Below are 16,195 nucleotides of genomic sequence, written 5' to 3'. Positions count from 1 at the left end.
TACAGATTATAGCCAATACGCAGTGGCTTCATCTGCCAAAAGATGGCGCTCCCATCGACTTTTTCAAGTCAAGGTGAAGCGCTGAGTGAAGGGACGTTCTAGAACACGGCGGTTAATCTGGAGAACGGGCATACCGATGTGAACGGTCGACATAATGCGTCCGCGCGAAACCAACATGCAAGTGCCGACGCACATGTGTGCCACAAGTAAGCGACACTGGCCTCGTGTATATACGCACCAATACTTTCCCCAAGTTTCCCCAATTTTCGGCGCGCTGCGAAGCAACGGCCGGGAACGATACGGCCATCACGGGGTCCGTGACCCGACAACTACACCCCCCCCCCCCCCCCTGCCCACCGCTGGCATCGCCTGCCCTTGGTAGGGAATCCCTGTCCGTAGCCGAGGGAACTTGCGTCGCTCCTCAAAAATTCATCGCACTTCCGTGATGGCCGCCACGCACACAGCTAAGCGGGAAAAGAAATGAAATGTACAGCCGAGAACGTATACGGGCAGGCGTCGTAAAGCCATTGACGTCGTATACAACTATCTACAGAAGAGATACACATTGGCGCAGCACGTCTATCTGGAGAGGTTCTTCACTGCGCCTGCGGCGCCACTAATATTTCATGGCAATTATCGGACCGTTCGAAAAACTTCCCCGTGGAGATCAAAGTCGATTCTTTCAGTGGATAGCACGGGCGTTCCCTGGGGAGTTTCCTTTCGCTGACACGGTGAAAGCTTTCTTTGTAACAAAAAAAAAAAAATATCCGCCACTGTATTTTCCCATCACGTTCCTATAAAGTTAACACTGTGAAGATATCGCTTCTTCCGTGGCATGAAAGGGTTTGATGTGCCAGACACCAGCGGCAATCGCTGCTTAAGCGCATACGTTACTCGGTCCTATATAGTTGCGACTCGTTGTTTATCATTAAAATTAAGGAAAGTAGCAAATAACTTTCTGAGCGCACCGTAACTATATACTCACTACTGGCACCCTAAACGACTGCAAAAAAGAGTGAAGAAGCGTGTAACATAGACTTTCAGAATAGAACACTAGGGGAAAATCTGGCGCTGGTGTCTGCGGCAGCCGCAACGGACGGCGCTTCGGCCGACATTGTAGTAAGACAGTAAGTTGGGCCAGTTGGTTGGGATACATGGTTAACTTGATTACAGCGCAACGCTAGAAACACAGGACAAGGGAGGAGCAAAAGACAGCACCGTCTTTTCTTTTCTCTTTTGCTCCACCCTTGTCCCGTGTTTCTAGTGTTGCGCTGTAAACAAGTTCACGATGGGTATTGTAGTGATGGATAGTATACGTGGATTTTCTTGTATATCACTACTCATTAGCATAAGTTTCGTTATTTCGGCTCCGTGTATATAGCCTGTAGGAACGGCTTTATCGGAAGACAACAATTAGCCGAGGTTCAGCAGTCCACATCAACATAGTGACACCTTTAGGCTGAACAATTCTAAACAGCTTACCTGCAGGTTCAGAGAGAACCATTCTCTTATCCAGCACAGAAATCAAAACAAAACAAGAAACAAAACCACAAGTCTATTCCAAGTCGCGCAAACACGAAGGCCATAGGCGAATCCATATACATATACTACATGTTATTCCAGTGATGTCTGAACGACTGCAGCGCCAATCTGTGCTTTAACAAATATCGCAGGAGACTGCACAAGCGATCGGCAACCCTTTGAGACGGTGGGCCGAGTTTGCACGAAGAGGACAGAGCGGGGGGTCACACGACCGATCGAAAAGGGGATGGGGGAGCAGCAGTCAGAGAGAAAAAAAAATAGCCAAAATGAAATTGACTAACGTTAAAAAATTGAAATAGGAATCATGCTTATTTTCAGCACGCATGTACAACTAGACCACGCATTCTCCTGTTACACCACTTCATAGCCCGAAACTGCCTCGAGGTTTCGCTCCGCGGAGCGAAAACCGACTCTTCGCGCGCTCTACACAAGCGTGGCCGCGGCAGTGCATTGCAGGGAAAAACTTTATTTGAGGTCAGAACTGCCACGTCACGACCTTCAGGATAGAAATAAGGTGGGAACTTTAAGGGCTAGTTTTTTGTTTTTGTTTTGTTAAGCACATCAATGAGAACTAACAGATAATAATGCCAGGACAAGTAAAAAGAAGTACACAGGATGTTATTAGAAGTAATTTTAATGCAGATGTGAAGCAAAAAAAAAAAAAGCGAACGAAAAGATAGCTTGCCGCGGCCAGAGACGATCCCTAGCCGCATCAAGTTATCTTTTCGTCCCCTTTTCTTCACAATTATATTACATTTACTGCAAATAACTTTTTTTTCCTGTACTTTCGTTGGTAATATTGTCTGCTAGTTCCCGTTGCTATTTAGGATATGGCGCGACACAAAGAAGGGCGGGTGTTCTGCACTCTTAATCATGTGCTCGGCAAATGCTGGCTATATCAAAAAAAAAAAAACAGACGAAAAATGGCCTGTTTTCTGGCTACACCCAGTGCTCTAAGCGGTACCTGACTAAGAGTGTGACGTAGTCCCCCTAGGGCCACATAATACTGGCAGTTAGGTTGCATGCGGCCCGCTTGTATAGCTGACCTTGCGCATGCTTTATACAATCAAACGAGAGAAAAAAAGGAAAGAATAAGACGGATTTCACCTTGAAGTCGTCTTACCCCCGTATTCTAGAACGTCCCTTCACTCAACGCTTCACCTTCACTTGAGAAAGGCGATGGGAGCGCCGTCTCTAGGCACGCCAAGTCACTGCATATCAGCGATAATCTGCTGCGATTCCTGAGTAGCGCAGCGTCATTTTTGAGCGGAGCTGTGGTGCAGTGCTCAACTCTGTCAAGTGAAGGGTGAAAGTCGAGTCGATTTGCGTTTGTGAACACGGGGGGTTAGAACAAACGAATGAGGAAGTGTGCGACATTTACTTCTCCTTCTAGCGCACACTGTTACGTCGACCTCACGTCGCACGGTAGAAAGACGTACGACGAGTCGCGCAACGTTGCCCAAATGTGATCTCCACTCCTCCGCAAGTGGCGCGCACGACAGCAAGTGCAGACGTATTACGGACTGTACAAGCTACGTGCATCCTCGATCGGCCAGGTAACGTATGTCTATAGTGCCGCACTCAAATGTCCCTCTACGCATACAGGACACGAAGAGACGGAGGGGAAAGACGGGCACTTTCCGCGTGCAAGCATAAATCGAGCGCGCCCCCCTTTTTCCCTATGAGTATCGCGCGTTCCTTGTTTCTTCGTCGATTCCCCTGGCTGCTTTTAGCGTTTCTTACATACATAAGACTAAAAAGCGGACGAGATGCCTAGAGCCATCAAGCCGGTCCCGCACGGCCGTCGACTGGAGCGCGGCGTGGAGGTGAAGCCGTGTACTAACGGAATGCAGCGCGAGGAGCGAATCGCTATAAGGGTGGGGGGAGGGGGGGGGAAAATGAGCCGAGGACACGTCGGAATGTGCCGTCGCGCAAAGTTGTCCGCAGGCCTGTGCTGTGTAGAGACGTGGACGACGACGGCGACGTAAAACACCCCCACTCGCGCGGAGAACGGGGACCCTTGGAATGCAGTCGATTTGCTCAGCCACTGCTCTCCGTCCCGTCCCTATAGCAGCCATCCTTGCTTCGCTTTGCAGTCGAGCCGCGGGTCATTTGCCAGGGAGGGCCGGAGAAAGCGATGTGCGCTTCGCGCATACGAGAGCGGGCCGTCGTTGCTGAAACAACGGTACGCGACGGTTCCAGGGGGAGGCACATTATGTGTGTCTGGCGTCATCAGAAAAAAAAAAAAAACATTTTTTTGTTTTTTTTTTCGCGTCCGAGCTATTTTTCATCTTCTTTTTCAGTTGTCGAGAAATGAATCTCAGCACCATCCAGAGTTACGGCGAAGTGTACCGCGAGGTGAAAAGCGACTGCCGCATTGCAATGTCGACGAGAAACACTGATTGATTGATTGATTGATTGATTGATTGATTTGTGGGGATTAACGTCCCAAAACCACCATATGATTATGAAAGACGCCGCAGTGGAAGCTCCAGAAATTTCGACCACCTGGCGGTTCTTTGACGTGCACCCAAATCTGAGCACACGGGCCTATACAACATTTCCGCCTCCATCGGAAATGCAGCCGCCACAGCCGGGATTCGATCCCGCGACCTGCGGGTGTCGATGAGAAAATAGCGCGGATACTATCGCGGCAAAAGGAGCAGACCGCATGCGGTATATAGCTTTGAAACCGACAGTGCATAAGCCGTTGGTGGTGAAGGGAGTAGAGACCAGTGATATGTCTCTAAATGTTAACGGAACAGAAATCTCTCTCTTTTCTAAGCGCGTAGGCGACATCCAAAGTGCGAGATAGGAGCCTGCGAGAAGTTCTTCATTCTTCGCGAACGAAACGCCCGGTTAGTGCACGGTTACTATACGCTCTATAAGCAGCCGCGCGTCACCATTTTCGATGGAGGCGAAAATGTTCACGGCCAGTGTACTTATAGATTTAGATGGCCGTAAAGAGCCCCAGGTGGTCGAAATTTCTGAAGCCCTTCAGTATGGCGTCTCTGATAATCATATCGTGGTTAATAAATAATAATAATAATAATAATAATAATAATAATAATAATAATAATAATAATAATAATAATAATAATAATAATAATAATACGATGGAGGCGGAAATGTTGTAGGCCCGTGTACTCAGATTTGGGTGCACGTTAAAGAACCCCAGGTGGTCGAAATTTCCGGAGCCCTCCACTACGGCGTCTCTCATAATCATATGGCGGTTTTGGGACGTTAAACCCCACAAATCAATCAATCAATCAATAGTAATACGAATAGACTTAAAACCGGCAACTACGACTCTAGTTCCTCAGGACCCGAATAAACTTTGTTCACTGACAATTATTATTATAACTACCATCATTACGTGCACTTACCAGCTTCATCTTCCCCACTCATCGGTTGTCAATAGTTTCCATCTGAGGCCCTCCGCTGCTTTTTCGTATATTAGTTTCCACTCTACCGCAAGCTACAATAATCGCTTGACCTTTTTTTTTTTTTTCCTATAGCTAACATGACCATAATGATGTCTGATTCAACTTTTTTAGTTTGGAAATCGTGTCACGGTCACGTTCCATTAAGAACACAGTCACAGAGTAAAAACAAAAAAAAAACATTATCGCTGTTGAAGATCCGATGAAGGTTCGTGGAGAAAAAAAATCGGCAGGACAATTTCAAAGGCTCCGTTATTGGCTGCGCAAAACCGCAGCGCTGACGTTGACGCCGATATTTATAGAGACCAGAAAAAAAAAAAAACCAAAAACTGAGCGCAAGATGAACGTAGTTCGATAACGTTAAACTCTGGGAACGTGATAGCAAGCGTCATTAATTGGTTCTCACGGAAACGTTCAAAAGCAATCGAGTTATCCGGATGGGTCGATATAGAAGAGAGAAGTCGGCAGAGTGAAGGCTAATCGTTGAGGCCTGCGCGATTGAGATACAAAAGTACACAAAGCGAAAAAATACAAAAAAGCAAAAGCTAGAAACAGAAAGACATTATTGGCTTCCGCGTAATTTGAAGGAAGCTATAGATATTTTAGGCGCCGCGCACATATGCTTTAGAATATAGTTAATAGTGGTAAGTAGAAAATGTAGTGTCTCAGGACGCTATATATAATGATGATGGATACTGATTCAATCTCTCGAGGTTACATAATTTCACTCCAAAGTGTGGCAAAACATTGCAAAAGAAGTCGAAATGTGAGGATGATTTTTTATGCGCATTTTAATGTCCCCGTGGTTACTGTACAATTAGATTTCAAGTTATTGTGCAACCAGTCTTGTCCGTTTTTAGTTATTGAAATAATGGCGAGAGATTTGAGTAGCCTGCTCGGCTCCACAAATTCGGAATAACTTTATTATCAGCTGTGTGCTCGAAGTTGGAGTAACTATATCTGACGTTGCTCAACAGTCATTTATCACATTTGCTTCATAATTAAATAAGAAATTAAAGCACTTGACTATATTCATATGCTGATTATCGTTAGCACGCATTACAACGGAACAGAAAGAAGAAAAAAAAGCTGTTCTGGTGCCAATTTCATGCTTCATTTTGCACTCGTACTCGCCATACCAAAGTGTCTCAGCATTAAAACAGATTCTTAATCTTCCAGAACTTAGCAATCGTCGTAAATTCTTCCGCTTGACCTTTTTTCACTCTCTGTATCATGGTATTACACCTTTTTCTTGCGCTCATATTTTTCCGGCCCATTATGTGTCCAATCGCACTGACCATGCTCGTAAAGTGTCGTCCATATTTGCTAGGACCAAAAAGTACCGAAATTCCCCTTTTGTGTTATCTGTAACCGAGTGGAACGAGCTACCCAGCGAGATTGTGATGATAAATGATCCGTCTGCATTCCAATCAGTGCTGCGTACATTTCTTGATGTGTAATATGTCTACTGCTACTATATCTTACCCTGTTGTTATATCTTGTGTACCAGCGAAACGATGAAGAACTAGTGCCATGCGGATTCCTGGAATTGAAATGTACTGGAGATGTGAAACGATCCATGTGTTACATCCTTGTCGTAAAATGTACCTTTTACCTAGTTATGTCTGATCGCTGTGTGCGGTCCTTTTATATGAATTGATGTATACCTTGCTTTTAACAGTATCCCCCCCCTCCTATGTAATGCCTCTCGAGGCCTTTAGAGTATTTAAATAAACAAATAATTAAATAAATAAATTCTGGGAAGCGGTACATCAAACACCTTTTCGCGTGGTTTTTAGACTGTGTTGTATTGCAACAGCGCCGGGCGCCACAACACATGGCGCACTGCATTGAATTGTAACCGCATAGAAGAGAAAACCTATCGATGACGATGAAGATGTCATGTAAATATATCGCAACCATTCCGTTGGACTGGCCAAAAAACGGATGAGTTCTAAAAAAAATGTTGCATATAATATTGTACGACTACTGAGATATTTCTGAATATTAGGTATACATTAATAATGGCAATAATAAAATCTAGCATCAAAATCGCCCTTATTAAAATGAAAATTTACCAACAGAGCAGCAAACATCCCTATATGACAATCCTCTAGAGAGGAGGATCCCAAGAAACGAACATTTGGACGATGTCCCAGTTGCTGTTAAATGCTGTACTGAGAAAGGTTTTTCCAAGTAAATAGAAACCAATGCATGATGAAAAAAAAAGCGTTCTGTTGATTCGTCCTTACCATAAAACGAACACAGTGTTTTTTTTTTCTTCCCTGTGACTACACCAGACAGAAATGACTAGAAACCAAACAAATCGCGAAAGAAAATCTCTAAGCTATAGCAAATTAGCAGACAGACAACTATTCAACAGACTTTGCCTAAACGTTATAACTCCTTGTAAAGATCGTCCGCAAAACACATCCCGGGCCTTTTCTTTTAGTTAGATCCCGCTTGCTAAAGTAGGTATAGTAGGCGGCCAATGCCTGAGATGTAAAAACAGCCTAGTCTCGTTCTTGCGCTGTTTTTTTTACACCCCACGCAACAAGCCGCTTGCTGTATCAGGTCGTCAATAGTGATATGCGACCGAGACCTAACTATACCATACCATTTAGCATATTCCGAGTGCCCAGCAAGCTAGTTCCTGCTTACCTACGTACTAGATTTATTCGTTAATTGTTGTTCTAGAAGAGTTAGCACGCTTCTTGTGGTTCCCTGCTTATATGGGTCCTATATTGAATGTACTCCTATCCGTTCTATCTTCAGAATGTCCTTGCGGAAATTTCCATCTTATATAGATGGGACTGTTAGGATTGCAGAGGCAGAATATATATATATACATATATGATGCGAGAAGGGCTAGAGTGCCCTCCTGCACCACTAATGTATCGCAAGTTTGAAGGAAGGTAGGAAATAGAAGGGGTGTGTGAAAGAGGTGAGAGAAAAAAGTAAGAGAGTGATAGAGCGCGGAAGGATTAGTATGGGACTGCCACCAGAAACCACCGTAGGAAGCGGATCGGGCCGACAGCACAGCGAGAACTTATCAAAATTTCAAAGCAATATAAAGAAAGAAAAATATAAATTTTGAAGTTAAACACTGAATTAAGGTGGATTAAAATTTTAAACCTAGGTGATTATTCTTCTTGTTACCTCTCTTCCTGCTTCTTGTCATGAGCAGGCATGCTCTTCCTGCTTCATGTCAGGAGCAGGCATGTGTCCAGTATCCGGTGTCCGGTATCCAGCATCCAGCCTTTTTGTAGGCCTCGAGGCCTACGGTCAGCTGGTCCAAATTTTGAAGTTCTTATTTCAGCAATGGTTTCCGATGTTAAGCCGGCATTACCGGGGCCATATTTTGTGGTACTAGTGCTTCTTTGATAAGCATCATTGGTGTTGTTATCGTCGTCCTGGATTTTTAATTCTCCGATTTTCATATTTTCTGCGACTAACTTGGGCTTCAGCGTGTCCGCGTGTCTTTGTTGTTGCGGACTGTGCATCAGTCTAATAATTCTGCTCGGTTTCAGATTGTTACAATGCATGCATTTACAGCCTCGCTGTAGAAAGGGACAGCTTCGATGAGGTCAATGGTTTAGGCGAAAGCGTTAAATGTCTAATCAAACGTAAAAATTGACCACCGCCGGCGTTCCGCATCGCCAGCGTAAACACGAGTGGTGCACAAAAAATAATCGAAAGATGGCGTCACCATATGACGTCATCTTGAAGTGAACAAGACCTCACACAACGTGACACCACACTATGACGCCAAAACAAATCTTTGCGGGGTCAAAGGTGGGGCTCATCACGGAGGCAGTGCTTAACCAGGTAAGGAGAAAAAAGCTCGCAATATCTCCGATCTTGGAGGCAGTTGAGGGGGAAAAAAAAACACGTTAGGTGCAGAAATATTTCGGAGGCGGGCGCGGGTTGTCTAATAGATCTACTGGGAACAAAAAGAATAAGGAGATGGCTTTTGCCTTTCTGACGTCCTAGATGATTGCGGGCCTTGTGAGTTTTTCTCGTGGCGTCAACGTACGGCACTCTGTCAAACGATTCGCAGGTTTTTTTTTTTCTTCACGCTGCTAGCACAACGCAAATGGTCGCCTCGGTGACGTCACATCACAGCCTCACTAATACAGTAGCGAGCGTGATGGTGGCAAGGAGGATTAAAAAAAATTGCTGGGGTGGAAGCTCCCGCAATGCCTTGCCAGCAGAAGTGAAGCCATCTTTTGCCACTGCCAAGATGGCGGAAGCATGCTCTTTTCTGATAGTGCCCACCTAAAGGTCAAGTGGCTTTGATATGGTATGTAAATGCTACGTTAGTTCTATATTATAGGATAGTTGTTCCCGACGAGATGACAGAAACGAGTATGGGTGACTGAATTTCCCAAGTAGTTTGCCTCCGATCGGAGACTCACCAAGGAAAACTAGTAACACTAAGACGCACTTGGAGCACTATGTGACCCGAAAAAGTTTCCACGTTACACTCGTTGGGCGTTCGAGAGAAACGCTCCGTTCTTAATCGCTGAACTGTGATACTTTATCATGCCCCCAGTAAGATGGCCGCCGCAGCCGCCATCTTGCCAAGAGCACGGCTTCACTCCTAGGTAATGATTTCCACTCCAGCAATTTCTTTAATCCTCCTCGGACGGTGGCCGCGAGGCGCGCGTACCGAAACTGCGACCGCACGAAAACGTGGAACGTGCCACAGAGTTTCCCAAAATTAACTAGAGGGGACTCTGTCGCTGCGATCGTTCAGCGACCATGGGAATGATGGGTAGTACACACATTTGCCTAGTGTCTTCGTATTTGCGGGCGGCGAATCGTACTTCCGGCTTTGTTTATTGTTGTGTTTCGGTTTTGTTTTGAAAGAAAGAGCCAACTCTTTTGAACTTCGTGACCCGATTTGGAAAGGTAAGTCTGAAAGAATAAGGCTGCGAAGCGCAAACGCTGAACATTTGCAAATTTTTTTTTCGTGAAAAAAAAAAAAAACAGCTCCAAGCCACACGAACACACACGGAGCCAGAAGCAGGCCAGAAGTACGAACATTATAAGAATGTGTGTACTACCCATCATTCCCATGCTCGCTAACGCACCGTGCATTGCAGCTCCCACAGACACTAGCGCCAGAGTTCCCTCTAGTGCATATTAGGAAACTCTATGGCCGAGAGAGAGAGAGAGGGAAGTTTAATGATACGCCGATTGTTGTTTCGTGACAAATTAGCTTCAAGCCACGCGAAGCCAAAAGGAACGTAAGGTACAAAGACGGCCAATCTGTGTACTACCCATGCTCGCTGACGCACCGTGCATTGCAGCTCCCACAGACACTAGCGCCAGAGTTCTCTCTAGTAAGTATTGTGGGAAACTCTATGGCCGAGAGAGAGAGAAGGAAGTTTAGTGATACGCCGATTGTTGTTTCGTGACAAATTAGCTTCAAGCCACGCGAAGCCAAAAGGGAACGTAAAGTACAAAGACGGCAAATCTGTGTACTACCCATGCTCGCTGAAGCGCCGTGCATTGCAGCTCCCATAGACACTAGCGACAGAGTTCCCTCTAGTGCACATTAGGAAAATCTATGGCCGAGAGAGAGAGATAGAAGGAAGTTTAATGATACGCCGATTGTTGTTTCGTGACAAATTAGCTTCAAGCCACGCGAAGCCAAAAGGAACGTAAGGTACACAGACGGCAAATATGTCTACTACCCATCATTCCCATGCTCGCTCAAGCGCCGTGCATTGCAGCTCCCATAGACACTAGCGCCAGAGTGGCCCTCTAGCGTATATTAGGGAAACTCTACGGAACGCGCAACCTGCGCACTCGACGAAAAAAAGGGGGTGAGACCTTTAACGTGCGCGCATCATATACGCTGCCCGCGGGCTAAGCGGCCAGAGGATATGCCACGCTCCCTCCCGAGAGGAACCGTGGGGGTGCCGTAGATGCAATATCCGGTGAGGAAAGAGCACGTGGCTGGTAAGAAAGGCACCACCGCCACCACTGTTTGCGGCCGCTGCTGAGTCACGCCGCGTCGCACGCGGGGAAAGAGCGCGGACCCCTGTAGGCGAGCCTGTTGTTGCCCGCGTAGACGATGGGGGCATCCGGTCCGGTCTGACGCCCCGCGGACGACCCAACAACGTCCGAGAAATCGGGGCAGGTTGGTGACCTCGACGTCCCGCCGTAGCCGATGATGACTGCGGCATACGCGCCCGCACTGACCTCCCTCTCCTTTCCTATCGGAGTCGCACGTGCGTGGTGGATTCAATCACGCACGTCATCTCCTCCCCCCCCCCCCCCCCACTCGACGGCACCTCTTCCTCTGTTGACCCTTTCCTTATGCGCCAGGCACTCCTGCAGTTCTTCGCCAACGACGCCACCGTAGCGGTGGTGGTGGAGAGGCTAGATGGTACGCCTACTACACTGCGTTACGTACTGCGCGTTACATGTCGTTCCGTAGAATACAAAATACTATTAAAGGGACCGCACGGACACCCAATTCTCGATCATAAAACAGTGCTCTGTGGGTTAATCCTTGGATGCTCACAAACAGGCTGGAGATATTCCAGAGCATTTGGCCGAAAAGTTTATTCACAACAACCTTTTTATTTGTAAACACGCAAATGGTCCGACAGTCTGCGACAATGGTGCACTCGCTAGCCGTGACGTAACAAGCCGCTCGCTTTGCGAGCGTATGCATTCCGGCCATGGCCAACGATTTTGCTTCGTGGTTAGCTGCGCGTACAATGTGGCTATTAGAGCTTTATTCAGTTCGGTAGAACTTAGGCAGAAGACGACAGCTACTCTCCGCGAAGCACGTGAAATTTTGCCCCACCCCCCCTTCTTTTTTCGCATGAAAAAATTTTCATTTCCTGAAGGTAAAGTCAACTTCACGGCACAACTTCCTAGCAAAAGGTGAACTCTGCTTGCCGTTGAGCTAGGTTTTCTGAATCGAAGCGCTGAATCGACGGCCTTGGGTTTCGTCTCGATTTACCTCATTGCTGCACCTGAGAGCAACAATCGTAATTATCACTGCACCGTAATAACAGGCCAATGAGATGTTAGACCTTTAACAATGACTTTGAGCTGCTCGCTTCTTCAAACCACAAATACGTGATAATTTAGTCTAAAATGTCCAATTTCCCAAGAACTCACGGTCAATGGGTCTCCTGAGACAATATCTAAAGCTTAAATTCCATCGCCACGTTACCGTGCAACTGTTAATGCGTAATAAACTAGGACACGGTTTATGTTTACTGCATCTTTTCAATAAGCCTGTTATAATAATGGTGCCGGCTGAGTTAGTCATAGTTTTTTTTTTATCAACCCCAATGTACAATTACTCTTTATTTCAAGTTGTCTGCTATATAATTGCGGAGCGGGCCTTCTTTCGCTTATTTGGCGCCTCACGATAATAGGTGTTTCTTCTCAGCGTTCCTTCACAGCTGACGAAAAGTGCAGTACCACTGCGATTAACCGTACAAGGTCGCCACGAGGAGAGAGAAATACGCCGTTTTTTTTTTTTTTCTCGCTATAGCGTAAGCACAGACCACGCGCATGTTTGTTCCTTGGGGAATCAGAGCGGCGGGGCGGAAGACCTTTTCTGGGATTAGCAGCTTCTTCTACCCAAGAGACGATCAGCGCGGCAAGCGAAGATACCATCGAGGCGCGGAACGTAGTAGTAGGCAACGCTCATCTCCACGGAAGCGCTGGCCGCCGACACTTCTCCAGGGAGCGAGAGAGAGAGAGAGGGATAGAGAATGTGCTAGGAGCAGAACCTGGGAGTGAAAAGGGGGAGGGGGGGGGGGGGGGGGCTTCACGGCTCGTTTGACGCGCGAGGCGGAAATCTGGGGGCCACCCAATAATTACGGCGGACGCAACGCCAGCCTCCCGAAATCGACGGCCCACGTGTGGTGTAGCGTACACATACATACAGCTTGATTTCCTCGCTTAGGCCGGCTTTCTGCACTGAGCAAGCAGGTAGCGCAATGTTGCCAAACTGGGCTATTTAAACGCGAATTTCGTATGCGAAGAGTTCCCAATAAACTAGTGACTATAGAGAGAAATCTGGGCGGCGGTTCTTGTACCATCCAAAGAGTACAGATGGTACGAGGATGACTTTTCTGATATTCGTGTTTCATAGTTTTAAGCGTTTTTATGACAATTATTACACAATCTTTCTCAGCTTCCAAGTTACCAAATCTTGATCTACAAGTTTACCCAGGGATACCAACATTCGCATAGCCCTTTTTTTTTTTCAGGGCGAAAGAATTAGATGCCCCGTAAAAGCGAAAATTGATCATCCGCGACTGCGGCGCCAACAAGAGTGCTGCGAAATATCGTCATAAATATCGTCAATATCGTCAAATATCGAAATATCGTGACGTCAGATGTCGCTGAAGTTCGTGACGTTGTGATGACGTCTCTAACGTGACGCCACATTATGACTTCATCGCGTGACGTCGTCCCACAATCAGAGGTGTACCCTTCTGGGAGCCATGGCATAAAAACCCCTCGAAGCGCACAAACCTTCCAATGCTTCCAATCCCGGAGGCCACGTTGGAAGAAGAAAGATATTAGGGGCAGGGGGGGGGGGGGGGGCGGTGAACAATACAATCAACTGAGAAGATAAAGACGGCTTCCGCCTTTGAGTCATATGAAGCTTATGCGTAAGGCACAGAGTTTCCTAGAATATTTATAGAGGTAACTCCGACGCTGCGATCGTTCAGCGACCATGGGAACGATGGCTGCCATGCAAACATGATTCTTTTTTATTCGTTTTGCTTCAATTTTTTTTCTTGTTACGATTGAAGTGTACTTTTTATATCTGCTTTGTTTGAACAACCTGTTTTTTTTTATTGAAATAGAGAATAAACGAAGGAGTTTTTGTCATCGTTACTTGGCGACGGCTACCCTTTCCACTTGATTTTTTTTCAAATAAAGAAAAAAAAAAACTAAATAGCATAGTATACCTATATACAGTGCAACATAGGTGAGAGCAAAAGTTCTCCTATGGGCAGAACAAACACGTAGTCACCACGCTCACTTTTAACTATAGTCCGCTCAGTAGTGGTCACAAATCTTCGTTTCTTCGAAAAACTGTTGCAGCGCCTTCATTGCTTTGCCATTTATTTTAGATGGTCATGGGCCTAGTATTGTATTCGGCGCAAATGGCCGCTCGGTATCTAACTTATGGAGTTCCTGTTGGAGTCGCTTTCGGTGTGTGTCGTGTTACCGACAGTCGAGCAAAGAGGTGATAGATGTCCTCGTCATCGTTGCCGCATGAACATACTGACGATGTTACACGCTGAATACGAAGTAGGAAATGCTTTGTGTGGGCAGTTCCAAGTCAAGATTAGGATCAACAGCATACAGGATCGATTCCTTTGTTTTGTCTGTGAACCAGGTAGACAAGCATAATTCACGTCTCGTTGTTCTTAAAATTCTATTTACATCATATTGATATACAGGAACGAGACACGTTTGCGTAAAATAATGAGCGGTTTTCGCCAACTCATCTGCCATTTCATTTCCCTCGATTCGGCAGTGACTGGGAACCCGTGCACTGAAATGCCACTCGATTATTCGACTTCCTAGCTTCTGAAAGTTCTTTTAGTATAGCGTATACTATACGCACATGAATCCGTCTTGAAGTGGCAATTTTCACACATTCGAGTGCCGCCAGAGATTCTGTAATTACCACCCACTTTTTCGGTGTCGTTGACAGTTTAATAAAGCTTATGGCTAGCAAAATCGCTACGAGCCCCGATGTTGTTGACGAGGAGAGATGGTCATTTTTAAATGTACATTTTATTAGACCACTTACTAGCCAGTGGCTATGGGTCTAACCAGTGTTGTTGTGTATTTGCATGTACTAATACGAACTTGAAATAACGAGCAAGAGGTATAGAGATGGTATAGTACTAGGATTTGCCCTATCTTCGAGCTTACGGCTTGGAACGCACTCCTGGCTTCGTTTATAGCTGCGTTTCGGCACTTGTTCCGGATAAAAGAACGGATCCCTGTCAACATCGTTAGCCGATTTGAATTCGTGAGACGCGAAACAGTTCAGTCGGTGAAGCGAAGCTGCAAAAAAAAAAAAAAGCTAAACTTCGCCTCATGACAAGCGGACGCAAGCCGCAGAAGCAAAACTGAGTCGAAACAACGAAGTTTAGACAAATCCGCGCAATGCCCGTCATTACCATACCGGCTTAAGCACGCTACGTTGCAACTTCTCTAGACACTATATAGCACCAGAGCTCCTCCTAGTGCAGAGCACCAGAGCTCCTCATAGGAAACTCCATGGCCTACGGCAATGTTCGTTTTATATTATTTTTCTTATTTTACAAATCCAATCGCTATCATTATTGTTCATTCGAAATAACGAATGTGTATTATATAAGCGTACGTAATATCGGGAAGACCCGACACACAAGCGCCCCACAATCACTCGCCACAACTGCTACAACGAGACAAAAAAAAAAAAAAAAACTACTCACGTGTACTCGTTCGGACATGCCCTTGAGTCCCTGTATGAACTCGGTGGCGGTCTTGGCTTTCTCCGAGAGTGCCTGCAGGTTCTGAGACAGCTCCGTCTGCGAGAGAGACAGAGAGAGAGAGAGAACGAGGATCACCGTGGGGATCGTTAAAAAAATAAGAAACAGTTTAAGGCGTTAAGACTTTGCCGGGTTAAGGCCTTACTGACCACCAGCCCTTTCGCGTTCATGTATGCGCCATTATACACTAATAGTATGCGGCGGCAAATGTAGGTCGCACTGAAAACGTGCGACACGCTAACACGCACCACTTTTTGACAACCGCTTCGTCGAGACATCTAGAGGACGCCCACAGCACTAACATCATTGGCAATCTAGACGAACTTTTTCCTGGGCGTGTTGGTGCCTTGGTCTGCTGAACTCATTATTGCTGGCGCAATTCTTGAAACGCGAAGGATCGAGAGAGAAAGAGAGAGAGGGAGAAGGGCCCCTATATGTCTCTTCTGTGTTTCTTCCTTCATTTAAAAAAAGTGACAAATAGTATTATTTCTATTGTTTCCTTTGGCTTCGTTGTCTCTTTCGTTTCATTGGTTGATACTAGGCCATGAACAAGACCAGTGCGCTTTATTTTAGTTTCAGAACAAGGTTTAGAAAAAGCTGCTTCACACCATATTCTCTCAACGTCACGAGTTATCGCGTTCATCGTTTACGCTATTATACATC

General features: G+C 46.0%; 1 protein-coding gene across 1 annotated transcript in view; it reads right to left on the bottom strand.

Annotated features, from left to right (window-relative positions):
* LOC119168292 (E3 ubiquitin-protein ligase Trim9) overlaps nt 1-16,195 on the bottom strand; it is a 279,442-nt gene that overhangs the window by 41,005 nt on the left and 222,242 nt on the right. The window contains exon 2 of the mRNA XM_075867132.1: nt 15,476-15,571. Within this exon, the coding sequence (XP_075723247.1) occupies nt 15,476-15,571 (96 nt within the window). The remainder of the gene's footprint in view (nt 1-15,475; nt 15,572-16,195) is intronic.

This window comes from Rhipicephalus microplus, chromosome 6, assembly GCF_043290135.1.
Source record: "Rhipicephalus microplus isolate Deutch F79 chromosome 6, USDA_Rmic, whole genome shotgun sequence".
In the NCBI taxonomy this organism is placed as follows: domain Eukaryota; kingdom Metazoa; phylum Arthropoda; class Arachnida; order Ixodida; family Ixodidae; genus Rhipicephalus; species Rhipicephalus microplus.
This window is presented reverse-complemented; position numbering and strand designations above follow the sequence as displayed.